Source organism: Physeter macrocephalus, chromosome 5, assembly GCF_002837175.3.
Source record: "Physeter macrocephalus isolate SW-GA chromosome 5, ASM283717v5, whole genome shotgun sequence".
NCBI classification, from domain to species: domain Eukaryota; kingdom Metazoa; phylum Chordata; class Mammalia; order Artiodactyla; family Physeteridae; genus Physeter; species Physeter macrocephalus.
In genome coordinates, this window is record NC_041218.1 from 93,517,503 (window position 1) to 93,534,357 (window position 16,855).

The following is a 16,855-nucleotide window of genomic DNA, read 5'->3' on the forward strand; positions in this document are numbered from 1 at the left end:
TAAAGAGTATTTTAATTTCATTTTTTTTACAGGTAGTTGTCCAGTTTTCTCAGCACCATTTATTGCAGAGACTGTCTTTCCTCCATCGTATAGTCTTGCCTCCTTTATCGTAGATTGACCAGAGGTGCATGGGTTTATTTCTGGGCTTTCTATCCTGTTCCATTAATCTATATTTCTATTTTTGTGCCAGTACCATACTGTTTTGATAACTATAGCTTTGTAGTATAGTCTGAAGTCACGGAACCTGATTCCTCCAGCTCCATTTTCTTTCTCAAGATTGCTTTGGGGGCTTCCCTGGTGGCGCAGTGGTTGAGAGACCGCCTGCCGATGCAGGGGACACAGGTTCGTGCCCCGGTCCGGGAAGATCCCACATGCCACGGAGTAGCTAGACCCGTGAGCCATGGCTGCTGAGCCTGCACGTCCGGAGCCTGTGCTCCGCAACGGGAGAGGCCACAACAGTGAGAGGTCCGCGTACCTCAAAAAAAAAAAAGAGAGAGAGAGAGATTGCTTTGGTTATTCGGGGCCTTTTGTTTCTCCGTACAGACTTTAAGATTTTTTGTTCTAGTTCTGTGAAAAGTGCCGTTGATACTTTGTTAGGGATTGCGTTGAATCTGTAGATTGCCTTTGGTAGGGTAGTCATTTTGACAATGTTGATTCTATCCAAGAACACAGTATATCTCTCCATCTGTTGTGTTGTCTTTGATTTCTTTCATCAGCGTAGTATAGTTTTCAGAGTACAGGTCTTTTATCTCCTTAGGTAGGTTTATTCCTAGGTATTTTATTCTTTTTGCTGTGATGGTAAATGGGATTGTTTCTTTAATTTCTCTCTCTGTTCTTTTGTTGTTAGTGTATAGAAATGCAACAGATTTCTGTGTATTGATTTTGTAACCTGCAACTTTACCGGATTCATGATTATGGGCTCTAGTAGTTTTCTGGTACAGTCTTCAGGATTTCCTATGTATAGTATCATGTCATCTGCAGACAGTGACAGTTTAACTTCTTTTCCAGTTTGGATTCCTTTTATTTCTTTTTTTTTTTCTTTGCTGTAGCTAAGACTTCCAAAACTATGTTGAATAAAAGTGGTGAGAGTGGACATCCTTGTCTTGTTTTGTTGAGTATGATGTTAGCTGTAGGTTTGTCATATATGGCCTTTATTATGTTGAGGTTTGTTCCCTCTTGGCCCACTTTCTGTAGTTTTTATCATAAATGGGTATTGAATTTTGCCAAAAGCTTTTTCTCCATGTATTGAGATGATCACATGGTTTTTATTTCTCAGTTTGTTGATGTGGTGTGTGGTGTATCACACTGATTGATTTGTGGATACTGAAAAATCCTTACATCCCTGGGATAAATTCCCCTTGATCGTGGTGTATGATCCTTTTAATGTATCGTTGGATTCAGATTTGTTAGTATTTTGTTGAGGATTTTTGTGTCTAAGTTCATCAGGGATATTGGCCTGTAATTTTCTTTTTTTTGTGATATCTTTGTCTGGTTTTGGTATCAGGGTCATCACCCTCCTAGAATGAGTTTGGGAGTTTTCCTTCCTCTGCAATTTTTTGGAACAGTTTCAGTAGGGTAGGTGTCACCTCTTCTCTAAATGTTTGATAGAATTTGTCTATGAAGCCATCTGGTCCTGGACGTTTGTTTTTTGGGAGTGTTTAAGTCACAGTTTGAATTTCGGTGCTTGTGATTGGTCTGTTCATATTTTCTATTTCTTCCTGGTTCACTCTTGGGAGATTGTACCTTTTGAAGAATTTGTCCATTTCTTCCACGTTGTCCATTTTACTGGCATATAGTTGCTTATAGTAGTCTCTTATGATCCTTCGTATTTCTGTGGTGTAAGTTGTAACTTCTCCATTTTCATTTCTAATTTTATTGATTTGAGTTCTCTCCCTTTTTTTTCTTGACATGTCTGGCTAAAGGTTTATCAATTTTGTTTATCTTTTCAAAGAACCAGCTTTTAGTTTCATTGATCTTTGCTGTTGTCTCTATTTCATTCATTTCTGCTCTGATCTTTATTTCTTTCCTTCTACTAACTTTAGGTTTTGTTTGTTCTTTCTCTAGTTGCTTTAGGTGTAAGGTTAGGTTGTTTATTTGGGATTTTTCTTACTTCCTGAGGTAAGATTGTATTGCTGTAAACTTGTGTCTTAGAACTGCTTTTGCTGCATCCCATAGGTTTTGGATTGTTGTGCTTTCATTTTCATTTGTCTCTAGGTTTTGTTGTTATTTTGTTTTGTTTTGTTTTTGCCAAGCTGGGCAGCATGTGAGATCTGAGTTTCCTGACCAGGGATCCATCCATTGGTTGTTTAGTAGCATATTGTTTAGCCTCCATGTGTTTGTGTTTTTTAGGTTTTTTCTTGTAGTTGATTTCTAATCTCGTAGTGATGTGGTTGGAAAAGATGCTTGGTATGATTTCAGTTTTCTTAAATTTACCGAGGCTCACTTTGTGACCCAGCATGTGGTCAGTTCTGGAGAATATTCCACGTGCCCTTGAGAAGAATGTATTCTGCTGCTTTTGCTTTTTTTTTTTTTATTTTTTAAATAAATTTATTTATTTATTTTTGGCTGCGTTAGATCTTCATTGCTGCACGCAGGCTTTCTCTAGTTGCGGCGAGTGGGGGCTACTCTTTGTTGCGGTGCACGGGCTTCTCATTGAGGTGGCTTCTCTTTATTGCGGAGCACGGGCTTTAGGCGCGCAGGCTCTGTAGTTGTGGCTCGCGGGCTTAGTTGCTCCGCGGCATGTGGGATCTTCCCGGACCAGGGCTTGAACCCATGTTCCCTGCATTGGCAGGCGATTCTCAACCACTGCACCACCAGGGAAATCCCCTATTCTGCTGCTTTTAGATGGAATGCTCTCTAAGTATCAATTAAGTCCATCTGGTCTAATGTGTCATTTAAGACCTGTGTTTCCTTGCTGATTTTCTGTCTGGATGATCTGTCCATTATGAAAATGGGGTGTTAAAGTCCCCCACTCTTATTGTGTTAGTGTCAATTTCTCCCTTTATGGCTGTTAGTATTTGCTTTATGTATTGAGGTGTACCTATGTTAGGTGCATATATGTTTACAATTGTTACATCTTCTTCTTGGATTGATCCCTTGATCATTATGTAGTGTCCTTCTTTGTCTCTCATAACAGTCTTTATTTTAAGGTCTGTTTTGTTTGATACAAGTATTGCTACTCCAGCTTTCTTTTGATTTCCATTTGTGTGGAATACCTTTTTCTATCCCCTCACTTTCAGTCTGTATGTATCCCTAGGTCTGAAGTGGGTCTCTTATAGACGGCATATATACAGGTCTTGTTTTTGTATCCATTCAGCAAGCCTGTGTCTTTTGGTTGGAGCATTTAATCCATTTACATTTAAGGTAATTATCGGTATGTATGTTCCTATTGCCATTTTCTTAATTGTTTTGACTTTGTTTTTCTAGGTGTTTTTTCTTCCCTTCCTCTTTTGTTTTCTTCTCTTGTGGTTTGATGACCATCTTTAGTGCTGTGTTTGGGTTGCTTTTTCTCCTTTGTGTTTGTACGTATTGTAGGTTTGGGGTTTGCTGTGCCCGTAAGATTTTGATATAGCAGTCTCTATATGTATAAGGTTGTTTTAAGTTACTGGTCTCTTTCTTGCCTAGAGAAGTTCCTTTAGCATTTGTTGGAAAGCTGGTCTGGTTTTGCTGAATTCTCCTAGCTTTTGCTTGTCTGTAAAGCTTTTGGTTTCTCCATCAAATCTGAATGAGAGCCTTGCTGGGTAGAGTATTCTTGGTTGTAGGTTCTTCCCTTTCATCACTTTAAATATATCATGTGACTTTCTTCTGGCCTGCAGAGTTTCTGCTGAGAAATCAGCTGATAACCGTATGGGAGTTCCCTTGTATGCTATTTGTCATTTTTCCCTTGTTGCTTTTAATATTTTTTCTTTGTGTTTTATTTTTGTCAGTTTGATTACTGTGTGTCTTGGTGTGTTCCTCCTTCAGTTTATCCTGCCTGGGACTCTCTGCACTTCCTGGACTTGGGTGACTGTTTCCTTTCCCACGTTAGGGAATTTTTCAGCTATTATCTCTTCAAATATTTTCTCAGGTCCTTTCTGTCTCTCTTCTCCTTTTGGGACCCCTATAATGCGAATGTTGGTGCGTTTAATGATGTCCCAGAGGTCTCTTAGACTGTTTTCATTTCTTTTCATTCTTTTTTATTTATTCTGTTCACACTGTGATTTCCACCATTCTGTCTTCCAGGTCACTTATCCGTTCTTCTGCCTCACTTATTCTGCTATTGATTCCTTTTAGTGTATTTTTCATCTCAGTTATTGTTCATCTCTGTTTGTTCTTTAGTTTTCTAGGTCTTTGTTAAACATTTCTTGCATCTTCTCGATCCTTGCCTCCATTCTTTCTCTGAGATCTTAGATCATCTTCACTATCATTAGTCTGAATTATTTTTCTGGTAGGTTGTCTAGCTCCACTTCTCTTCATTGTTCTTCTGGGATTTCATCTTTTTCCTTCATCTGGGACAAATTCCTCTGCCATCTCCTTTTGACTGACTTTCTGTGATTGCACTTTCCATTCTGTAGGCTACAGTATTGTGGTTCTTGGTTCTGCTGTCTGCCCTCTGGTGGATGAGGCTGTCTAAGAGGCTGGCAGGCTTCCTGATGGGTGGGGATGTGTTCCCATCCTGTTGGTTATTTGGCCTGAGGTGACCCAGCACTGGAGCCTACAGGATGTTTGGTGGAGCTGACTGTTGCCTCCGGGAGGGCTCGTGCCGATGGGTACTCCCCAGAACTGTTGCTGCCAGTGTCCTTGTCCCCACAGTGAGACACAGCCACCCCCTGCCTCTGCAGGAGACCCTCCAACACTAGCAGGTGGGTCTGGTTCAGGCTTCCCTGGGGTCACTGCTCCTTTCCCTGGGTCCCGATACGCACACTACTTTGTGTGTGCCCTCCAAGAGTGGAGTCTCTGTTTCCCCAAGTCCTATGGATGTCCTGCAATCAAATCCGACTAGGCTTCAAAGTCTGATTCTCTAGGAATTCCTCCTCCCGTTGCCGGACCCCCAGGTTGGGAAGCCTGACGTGGGGCTCAGAACCTTTCACTCCAGTGGGTGGACTTTTGTGGTATAAGTGTTCTCCATTCTGTGAGTCACCCACCCAGCAGTTATGGGATTTGATTGGTACTCCCCAGAACTGTTGCTGCCAGTGTCCTTGTCCCCACAGTGAGACACAGCCACCCCCTGCCTCTGCAGGCGACCTCCAATACTAGCAGGTAGGTCTGGCCCAGTCTCTTCTGGGGTCACTGCTTTTATCCCCTCGGTCCTGGTGTGCATGAAATTTTGCTTGTGCCCTCCAGGAGTGGAGTTTCTCTTTCCCCCAGTTCTGTGGAAGTCCTGCAGTCAAACCCCCTGGCCCTCAAAGCCGGATTCTCAGGGGACTTCTCCTCCGGCTCCCGGACTCCCAGGCTGGGAAGCCTGTCGTGGGGCTCAGAACTTTCACTCCTGTGGGAGAACTTCTGTGGTGTAATTGTTGTCCAGTTGTGGGTCGCCCACTGGCGGGTATGGGATTTGATTTTATCTCGATTGTGCCCCTCCTACTGTCTTGTTGTGGCTTCTTCATCTTTGGATGTAAGATATCCTTTTTGGTAGGTTCCAGCATTTTTTAGTCGATGGTCATTCAGCAATTAGTTGTGATTCTGGTGTTTCCGTAAGAAGGGGGTGAGCTCACGTCCTTCTACTCCACCATCTTGAGCTAATCTCCAGAATCTGTTCTTCTTTAGAATCTATTCTTTTCCACCTTTGGCAGTACTCTTATGCTAATTAAGTTCCTAGAGTTCACTGATGACTGTCTCTGTTATCCAAACTCTGTGATGTAATTTGTTTGATTAGGGAGTTAATTCATCCAAAATCATTAGTTGTTGTTGTCTTGGGCTTCATTTCTCACTTAATGATATTTCTTCAGTTCACTCCACTTTGAAAATTGTTCTCACAGATGGATAAAACAAGCAAAAAAAAAGGAATAATAATAGATTTACTTTCTTTTGTTTAACAGTATAATAATATCCCCAAGCAGTAATTCTATTTCCTCCATCTCTGCACTTTTGCTTTAGGTTTTTTACAAGCCTTGGGTCATTCCACATATCTTGCCACAATGTTTTAGGTGTCTGTTACCATATTGATTTAGTTTTTACATGTCATTTTAAAAAATTAAGGCTTATCAGAGAATTTACTGTGTAGTCATACATATCTCTACATTCTCATAAAGTTAGTCATATGACTTTTATTTTTATTTATAGTTCTTGTTCCTTCTTCCATTACAGTTTAATGTAGTGCCTTCAAGAACATAGGTTTTGGAATCAGATATAAATTTGAATTTTAGTTCTGCCTCTTAATGACTTTATGTCCTTGTTAAATTTATAACCCTCTCTGAACTAGTTGATTCATCATAAAAATGAGGAAAAGAATAATTGCCTTATAAGATTTTGTTGGGATTTTATAAAGTTAATACATTTTAGAAACTTAACATAGTGCCTGGCATTTAACAAGCTGTAAATAAATTGTAGATATTGGAGTTTCCCTATCTCTAAGGATTTTGAAATCAGCTTTCCTAAAAAGTAGGGCACTTGTCTAGCTATGCTTATTGTTCCTTACTTTGAATTATAGACTTCAAGATGCTGCTTCTCATCATTTCTTCATTTCTACTCTTACTATTTTGATTTAGGTTCATAAGAGTGATTCCTTTCTTTTAAACACCTTTATTGAGATAAAATTCACATATATAGTTCACCCATTTAAAGTGTACAATTCAATGATTTTTAGTATATGCACAGAGTTATGCATCTGTCATCAGTATGTAATTCCAGAACATTTTCATCACCGCAGAAAGAAACCCTGTGACTTTTTTTTTTTTTTTTTTTTTTTTTTTTTTTTGAGGTATGCGGGCCTCTCACTGCTGTGGCCTCTCCCGATGCGGAGCACAGGCTCCGGACGCACAGGCTCAGCGGCCATGGCTCACGGGCCCAGCCGCTCCGCGGCATGTGGGATCTTCCCAGACGGGGGCACGAACCCGTGTGCCCTGCATCAGCAGGCGGACTCCCAACCACTGCGCCACCAGGGAAGCCCTGTAGCACATTTTTAAAATTAATTCATCAGTTGATGAACAATTGGCTTGTTTCCAGTTTGGGGCTAGTATGAATAATGCTGCTATGAACATTTGTGTACAAGTTTTTGTGTAGACATCTGTTTTCATTTATTTTGAGTATATACTTAGGAGTAATTCTTTTTTTAACCTTTCAAGGAACTGTACAGCAATTGGGAGATTGGGATTGACATATATACACTAATATGTATAAAGTAGACAACTAATAAGAAACTGCTGCATAAAATAAATAAAATTAAGAAAAAAAAAAAGGAGTTGGGAGGCCAGAAGGAGGAGCTCTCTCGCCCTACCACTAGTAGTCAGTTGCAGACCCAACAGGAGGAGACATACCTCGCATCTCCAACAGGAAGAAGGTTACTACTGTACTACCCCAGCAGAAGGAAGGAAGATTCTCCTTGCAATAACCTTGCCAATGGGAGACTGTCATTATTCAGCCAATAAAAACCACTACAGCTTCCAATTTGCAGGACTCTGATGGACTTTTTATTTGTAACAGCCTTCCCAAGTCCACCATCTCCTCTATAAGAGAAACGTTCATCTTCTTTGTTTTCTGGACTTGCCTGTGGTTCACCATGGGTTGTATGCCCCAAATTGCAATTCTTTGATAGTCCCAAATAAACCAGTTTCACTGGTTAAAAAAAAGAAAAAAGGAACTGTACAGCAAAGTGAATCAGCTGTATGTATACATATAGCCCCTCTTTTTCGTATTTCCTTCCACTTTCGTTTGTTTTGTTATTGAGTTTTGAGAGTTCTTTTTATTTTATTTATTTATTTATTTATTTTTGGTACGCGGGCCTCACACTGTTGTGGCCTCTCCCGTTGCGGAGCACAGGCTCAGCGGCCATGGCTCACGGGCCCAGCTGCTCCGCGGCATGTGGGATCTTCCCAGACCAGGGCACGAACCCGTGTCCCCTGCATTGGCAGGCGGACTCTCAACCGGTGCACCACCAGGGAAGCCCGAGAGTTCTTTATGTAATCTGGATTTAGATTCTTTATTTAAATCCTTTATGTATTTTTTTTTGAATTTTATTTTTGGCTGCATTGGGTCTTTGCTGCATGTGAGCTTCCTCTAGTTGCGGTGAGCGGGGGCTGCTCTTCATTGCGGTGTGTGGGCTTCTCATTGCCGTGGCTTCTCTTGTTGCAGAGCACAGGCTCTAGGCCTGCGGGCTTCAGTAGTTGTGGCACACGGGCTCAGTAGCTGTGGCTCACGAGCTCTAGAGCACAGGCTCAGCAGTTGTGGCACATGGGCTTAGTTGCTCTGCCACATGTGGGATCTTCCCAGACCAGGGCTCGAACCCGTGTCCCCTGCCTTGGCAGGTGGATTCTTAACCACTGTGCCACCAGGGAAGCCCCCAGTAGATGGTTTGCAAACATTTCTTCACAGCCTGTGGTTTCTCTTTTTGGGTTCATAATACTGTCTTTTGAAGAGAAGTTTTTAATTTTGATGAAGTCTAATTTATCTTTTTTCTTTTATGGATTGTGCGTTTGGTATTGTAGCTAAGAAATCTTTGCCTACTCTAGGTCACAAAGATTCTCTCCTATATTTTCTTCTAGAAGTTTTATAGCCTTGGGTTTTACATTTAGGTCCATGATTTTGAGTTACCTTTTCATGTATGCTTGTTATTGGATTTTTAGTGTCATTGTATTGCCTCTAGTTAACTCAGCTCTCACCCCCAAAATTCATGAAATTTTTAAAATGAATACATGAACTTAATTTAGTTGGTAAGGTAAACTCTTAAGGTGAATTTTCAATTATGAGATGAATTTAATACAGGTTCTTGCAAAGGATATATTCATAGCTTTTCATAGTTTATTTAATGTTGTAAAATTATCTTCATATTGCCAGTTTCACATGTAAGTATTCACAAGTTATAACTGATAAAATGTTGTTAAAATAAAAAGCCAGCATTTACTTTAAATTATAATTTGAATGAAAATGTAAACATTTCTCTGTTGAGAAAATAAAATACGAAATCAGTTTAATATTTTGCAAGCATCAGTAATTAGCAATAAGAGGTTACTTCTTCCCCCTCAAGACTTTCCTTCCCGCTGTTGTTCCTCTTTCTGGACCAGCTACCAGTGTATTTCATTCCTTCTCCAAGTCTTTGTGCAAATGGCACTCACAGTGAGGCCTTCCCCTGGCCACACTGTTTAAAATTACAGTCCCTCTCCTTTGAGTAGTCCTGGTTCTACTTCCTGCTTTATTTTTCTCATAGCTCTTTTACTGTCCTCTGCATGAATTTTACTTATTTGTCTCCCCTGTCAGAATTTAAGGCCCCTGGGGGCAGTGTTTTGTTTACTGACGTATGTCTATCACCTAAAATGGTGCCTAGCATATAGTATGTGCTCAGTACTTGTTGAGTTAATGAATATTAAGTTATATATGTTTGTCACAGTGTTAATTTTAAACCTCTGAGTTTCTAATAGGAACATATTAACACAAGAAAATATCTTACAGTAAACTTTAAGATGATTTTTTTTAACATTTGCTATAGAAGCCTTTATTTTTATGATTATTATTTTTTTTAATATTTGCAGGGCTCAGTTTGGCAAAGACTTGGTGCAGACGTGACAGCAGTTGAGTTTTTGGGTCATGTTGGTGGAATTGGAATTGATATGGAGATATCTAAAAACTTTCAACGCATCCTTCAAAAACAAGGATTTAAATTTAAATTGAATACCAAAGTTACTGGTGCTACTAAGAAGTCAGATGGAGAAATTGATGTTTCGTAAGTATGCTACATTTGTTTCTGTTGCGATACCCTTCTGTGCGTTTCTTTAAGAAAAACATTCAGTTTTTAGAATCAGATTCTTCTATAACTTAATACCATTTTACTATGTAGTATAACTCAGTATTGCTTATCAAGTCAGTCCATTGAAATTCACAATTGCATTGATGATAGAAAAATTAAGCCAGTGTTCTCATTTGTAATGTACTTTTTCATAGTATACATTCAGAAAAATTTAAACTCAACATTCAGTAAAATTAATTCAGTATTTTTAGACAGATACATGGGGAAATCAGTAATATTATTGATTCAGTTGCTTACTGCGTGCTTGGCATTCTGTTTGTATAACACTGAAATAACTTGCCTAAGGTCACATAGCTGGTGGGCGCAGAAGCACTGCTTGAACTTGGATCTGTCGGACTCTAAGACTTAATGTTCTTAAACTGTGTTATACAGCCTGTTGTTGTGAGGTTCTAATGGTAGACCCCTAGAGGATATGTACATTTTTCTTTGCCTGACCCTTGTGTTTATATTTATAATAAAATAAACTTACACTGTTAGAAGTGTTATCAATACTTGAGAAATGTCTGGTCTTTAATTTCCAAGTCTGTGAGCTATTCATGTAGATGTGTGTTCAACAGTTATACACTGTTCATTATCTAGTATTGAAGCTGCTTCTGGTGGTAAAGCTGAAGTTATCACTTGTGATGTACTCCTGGTTTGCATTGGCCGACGACCCTTTACTAAGAATTTGGGACTAGAGGAGCTTGGAATTGAGCTGGATCCTAGAGGTAGAATTCCAGTAAATACCAGATTCCAAACTAAAATTCCAAAGTAAGTTGGATACTTACCTGCATTTTCAATAATTTTAAGCAAACACTATTTTGAAAATAAGGCTTTTGTCATGCTTAAAAAGAACATTGGCTTTGGGGAAGAACAGTAAACTTATATAACATGTAAAAGCAAAAGTAATTAATTGAATTTTTTCACTACCCAAAGATTAGAACCTGAACTCACAGATATTTGAAGAGCTGTATTTGATTTATTTTTTGGTGACTTTATAACTAGAAACGTGTATTTTGTTACCCTGGTATAACTGTAGATGAGTGTCTGTGATTTCAGAAGTTGACTGTTTCTTTTGCGCTCTGTGGCAGTATCTATGCAATCGGCGATGTGGTTGCCGGTCCAATGCTGGCTCACAAAGCAGAGGATGAAGGCATTATCTGTGTTGAAGGGATGGCTGGTGGCGCTGTGCACATTGACTACAATTGTGTACCATCGGTGATTTACACACACCCTGAAGTTGCTTGGGTTGGCAAATCAGAAGAGCAGTTGAAAGAAGAGGTAATGCTGAATGAGAGTAGTTTTCCTCTAATGTGTGATTTGAGTTGACACCAGTGGTTGAGAATCCTTTCGTTATTGCATTAATGCATTTTAATAACTATGTAGAACATTATAGGTAAGTTTGTATAATTTTTTACTTTGTGAGTATCTTAAAGGAGATCATTTGGTTGCCTGTATTCAAAAACTAGTAATTCCAGAGCTCTTATATTTGGCTTTGAAATATATCCAGGTGGGCATTTGCATTTGCTTGTGTTTGTACCCAAAATATATTTCAATAACAAGCCTTTTGGTCTTTCCTTCTATATGCTTTGTGAAGAATTGCCTTCTTGGGATTTATTTTCTGAAGAAATGGTAGACGCTTTCACCAAATGGGAATGAATTTTTTGATAATTTATGTACGTTCTCATTTTCTGCTTCTCACAGGGTATTGAGTACAAAGTTGGGAAATTCCCATTTGCTGCTAACAGCAGAGCTAAGACAAACGCTGACACAGATGGCATGGTGAAGATCCTTGGGCAGAAATCAACAGACCGAGTATTGGGAGCACATATTCTAGGACCAGTGAGTACTGTAAGACCAGAAATCCCACTAGGATTTCTGGAAAGCATTGTTATTTAGTAGATTAATTTAAAACCAGCTGGTGTTTACATTCTGCGGTTAGTATTTACTAGCAAAAGTTTGAATATGGCTTCTTCATGCATCGTTTCTAGCACTGACATTCCCGCCCGTCGTATCATCTGCATTCCATACTGCAACTAAGATTATCCGTTTAAAACATAAACCAGGCCATTTGCCTGCTTAAAACTCTAGTGGTCCTTTCTGCTACAGACGTATATAAGAGGCCCCACTGAATTTGGCCGTGGTTACTTTTCTGACCTCATCTCTTTCCACTCATCCCCTTTGCTCATTAATTCCCTGTCTCATGGGCCTTCTGTCAATTTCTTAATAGGCTGAGCTTGTTCCCATTTTAAAGCCTTTGTTCTAGAATCCTCTGCCTTCACATCTTTGCGTGACTGGCTTATTATTCAGGTCTTAGCTCAGATGTTACCTTCTAAGAGAAGCCTTTCCTGCCACTGCACATGAGGTATGCCCTCCCCTAGGTATCTGGTGCATCAGTAATGATACTAGAACATTTGAGTGCTTACTCTGTAACAGTTTTTCCTAGATGCATGCATTAACTCTAGTTTCCATGACCCTGTGAGGTAGGTGGTGGTGTTCCCATTTTTGAGGTGAATAAATGGGCCGAAGCACAGTCAGTGAGTGGTTAGGACAGTAAGTGGTAGGAGTTGAATCCAGGCCATCTCGCTTCAGAGCCCAGGCTCTTAACTTCTGAACTGCTTTTTTCTGTTAAGGTTTTTCTGACTGGAGGCAATTAACTGTTCTAATCTCTCGTATTAGAAGGTAGTTGTTTTTGCCACAGAAACAAAATTACTTCTTGGTTTATTATTTTAAAGGGTGCTGGTGAAATGATAAATGAAGCTGCTCTTGCACTGGAATATGGAGCATCCTGTGAAGATATAGCTAGAGTCTGTCATGCACATCCGGTAACAACATACGCAATTAATGGCTATCTCAAGTTTCTTCTGATTCACAAATACTTGGTTTTTAATTCTAAATTTCTTCCCTTTGCAGACCTTATCAGAAGCTTTTAGAGAAGCAAACCTGGCTGCATCATTTGGCAAATCGATCAACTTTTAAATTAGAAGATTATATTTTTCTGAAATTTCCTGGGAGCTTTTATAGAGGTAACATTTCTGAACAGGAAATGCTCACCGCTCCAAGAATTTCTAGGACTGAATTACGAAACTTGTGGAAGGTATTTAATAGGTTTGGATAAAATGGAATAATCTCATATCTATATTTTAAATAAATTTAATATTTTATTTCACTGCATTAATACTGCAGAAAAAAAGCTACTTATAGTAGCATCCTGGAAAATTTTCTTCAACCCATATTTTCATGCTGTTTATGAAAGGCTCAACTTCACTGAATTTATGCTAAGTAGCTTTTATCTCTGATACAGGATTTACTTACATGGATGGAGCTGGAGTATGGTATGTGAACAGCTGTGTTTAAAACAAGGTGATCAAGTTATTTTAAACTTGGTTTTCACATTGGAAACAGTCAGTAGAATAAGTTAAACATGTATAAACTGAACTGATGTAAATAAAAAATGATGGTCTATCAGTTATTTTAATCCCCAAAGTCTTGGCTGTTAGAGGTAGAATTTGTGTTTAGATTTTTAAGGTTCTAGTGAGGTCTGCAGTCTGAAGTATAGTTATATCGTTGACCAAAGTAAGGCAGTATATATACGAAATTCATATATTAAGTGGAGAAGCAATGTATTACAGTGGGAACTTAAGATATGGAAATAAACATGTCTTAAATATTCATTTACTGGTTATTCTGAGTGGATGTCAAGATGGTCCTAGATTTTTTATGACTACCTCTACCATACATTCTTGTTTATTACTCTTTTTTTTTTTTTTTTTTTTCTTCTTCATTACGCGGGCCTCTCACTGTTGTGGCCTCTCCCGTCGCAGAGCACAGGCTCCGGACGCGCAGGCTCAGCGGCCATGACTCACGGGCCCAGCCACTCCGTGGCATGTGGGATCTTCCTGGACCGGGGCACGAACCCGTGTCCCCTGCATTGGCAGGCGGACTGTCAACCACTGCGCCACCAGGGAAGCCCTATTACTCTTTATTATTGCTTTTATAGGCCTGGATAGATCTTTTTTTTCCCACACTGTAGGACAGTATTAAGGTATTTAAAAGGTCATTATCTTTTCATCTGTTGTAGTGATACCTACTAAATGTTTAACATTTATTTTTGGAGAAACAACGTAAGGCAATCTTTAATCTGTTGTCTTAAGTGGATTGCCAGTATATCCTGGCTGGGTAAAATCAACTATTTCTTTAAAGAGTGCTATAAAATTATATTTATTGATAAATATTTAAAATGGCTATTTCTTAAAACACTTAAATAACAAAGTGTTGAATACTAAGTAGACTTGATTATAACTAAATTTAAGAATCATTTCAGATTCATTCATCATATTTGATATAGCATAAATTTCTAAAGAAAGTAAATTATCTTAAGGAACTGAAATATGCAAACCAGATGTTCACTTGATTGCAATTTAAAGGTTATATATCGTCTTAAGGAAAGTTTGGAGAATGTAATTTATGAGCAGAAAGCTGTATGGAATAAGAAAACATCAGTTGATCCATAGATAAAAGGAAAATGTTTTGTAGCCTTCAGTTTTTATTGATTTATATGTAGGTCACATTTTCCTTTTACTTCACACATCCAGTGCTCTTGAATTGTATTATGGTATTATGAATGGATACATTGTAAAGACTGGATTCTGTTACATACCTCTGAAAAATATTGAATTTTTTAGTGGGCATTTAACTTAGTTAAACTCCAAACTCTTGTTGTCTTAGTGCGTGTGCGTGTGTGTGTGTGTGTGTGTGTGTGTGTGTGTGTGTGTGTGTGTGTAGGGGGAGGGCGGGTGGACAGCTGAAATCTCTACGCAGTTGTTTTAGCTTTACCTGGGCTACCTGAAGTTTGTGCCATGCACGTAAAGTTCACAGGTCAGCCAGAGATTGGACAAGGGATATGCAGAATTTATACCTCTTTTCTGGGGTTCCTCCCCTCATATTTCAGTTGCTGTTGGGGTATATTTCAGTTGCTTTTGGTTACCCCAAACTCTGTTCTCCGATTCCGTAACCAGTAAAACTTGGCTTCTCTCCAAGTTGCTACTTGGGACCTCCCCTCAGTGAAAAGCTATTAAAAATGGAAATCTCACGCAAGTCTGTTATTTGAGTGCAACGCACACCCCCCTCTTCTGCCTACTTTTGGTTGTTGTCCAGTAGCTTTACTTTTTAAAAATATATTTTATTCAGAGTTTTCAGTTGTTATCTGTAGGAGTAGTGGTCTGATATGTGCGATTTGCCATTATTGGTAATGAACTCTGCATCTTTTTAAAATCTGAAGTTCCAGTATTATGTAAAGTGCTAATTATTTAAACCTCAAACATGTCCTCTACTCTAGGTAGAAAGATTTTGATGAGGGAATAGTGAAATTTAATTTAATACAAAGTCCTAACTATAGAGAGACACAAAGTAATAGTTAAGTGCAACTTTAAGTATTCCTATTCACTGTGAGAATGGAAATATATCTGGTTGGGAATGAAGTCCTAGGTATAAGACAGATTTTTAATGTTCGCTTATTGTTATTTATTAAGTTCTAAGTATTCTCTTGGCTTGTGAAGGGTGGAGCTGTTAGTTGTCCAATTCATTGAGCTGATTAAAATTAGTAATTTCAAAGTGCGACTTTTAGTTGTTTAGCTGAAAAGCAATGAGGGGTAGTGAAGGTTTCTACCTCTGCTTAATTTTAAGTAAAATACTTACAATCAAGGGGGAAAAAAAGACTTAGTTGCCCCGGTAGATGAGGAGGTATAACCACTTTGCTAGTTATTAGAATTTCTATCTAAATAAAAGTGACAACTGTGTGGAACCAGAGGGAAGTTGCCTTATTATTGAGATTACAGCCATTAAGGTAACTTTTGTTCAGGCCCAGCTTCAAATGCAGCTGTGTTGGATGTGTGGGTTGTTGTTACGTGGTGCAGAGTAGTCTTTTCTCTGAGAATGTGTGAAAAAAACCACTTAAGGCCTGGCCTGTTTCCAGCTAACTCATCTGTAAAGTCGACAAAGGCTTGGCAATTATATTCCAGCTATTTTCTTCATCCTGTGGAATAACTGTTATCTGATTGTGAAATCAAATAAAATTCAATGTAAAATCTGAGAAATTATAGCATCCTTCTGTACTTTGAGTAGCACTGCTCACTGTGCACAAGCAGTAATATCCCCCAAATTTGGCTCAACTTAATTTAAACATTCCCCGCAGCAGCCCTAGCCCTGTTTTAGCTGGCAATACTCGTATTTTTTTTAAATTTTATTGGAATACAGTTGATACACAGTGTTGTTAATTTCTTCTGTACAGCAGAGTGACTGAGTTCTACATATATTCTTTTTCATATTCTCTTCCATTATGGTTTGTCACAGAATATTGAATATAGTTCCCTGTGCTATACAGTATGACCTTGTTGTTAATCCATCCTGTATATAATAGTTTGCCTCTGCTAATCCCAAACTCCCATTCCTTCCCTCCCATACGCCCCCTCCCCCTGGTAGTTGTAAAGGCAACTACAAGTCTGTTCTCTTTATCTGTGAGTCTGTTTATGTTTCGGCGATAGGTTCATTTGTGTCATATTTTAGATTCCACATATAAGTGATATCATATGGTACTTGTCTTTCTGATTTATTTGTTAGTATGATAATTTCTAGGTCCATCCATGTTGCTGCAAATGGCATTATTTCATTATTATTTATGGCTGAGTAGTATTCCATTGTACATATGTACCACATCTTCTTTATCCATTCATCTGTCAATGGACGTTTAGGTTGCTTCCATGTCTTGGCTATTTATGAATAGTGCTGCTGTGAACATTGGGGTGCATGCATCTTTTCAAATTATAGTTTTGCCTGGGTATATACCCAGGAGTGGGATTGCTGGATCATATAGCAACTCTATTTTTAGTTTTTTGAGGAACCTCCATACTGTTTTCCATAGTGGCTGCACCAATTTACACT

The 16,855-nt window shown here is 38.8% G+C and overlaps 1 protein-coding gene across 4 annotated transcripts in view; it reads left to right on the forward strand.

The window, feature by feature from the left end:
- The window catches only part of DLD (dihydrolipoamide dehydrogenase), a 58,413-nt gene that overhangs the window by 19,359 nt on the left and 22,199 nt on the right, over nucleotides 1-16,855 (forward strand). Inside the window, exons 9-15 of one of the 4 annotated variants that reach the window (XR_003679955.2) lie at nucleotides 9,663-9,853; nucleotides 10,517-10,687; nucleotides 11,008-11,197; nucleotides 11,621-11,758; nucleotides 12,652-12,741; nucleotides 12,830-13,013; nucleotides 13,221-13,590. Coding sequence is in view for 2 of the 4 variants with exons in the window: in XM_007117687.4 (XP_007117749.1) it covers nucleotides 9,663-9,853; nucleotides 10,517-10,687; nucleotides 11,008-11,197; nucleotides 11,621-11,758; nucleotides 12,652-12,741; nucleotides 12,830-12,895 (846 nt within the window). In the remaining 2 variants the exon portion in view is untranslated. Of the gene's footprint in view, nucleotides 1-9,662; nucleotides 9,854-10,516; nucleotides 10,688-11,007; nucleotides 11,198-11,620; nucleotides 11,759-12,651; nucleotides 12,742-12,829; nucleotides 13,591-16,855 lie in introns of those variants that run through there. The other 3 variants (XR_008617462.1, XM_007117687.4, XM_007117686.3) reach the window with 3 other exon arrangements.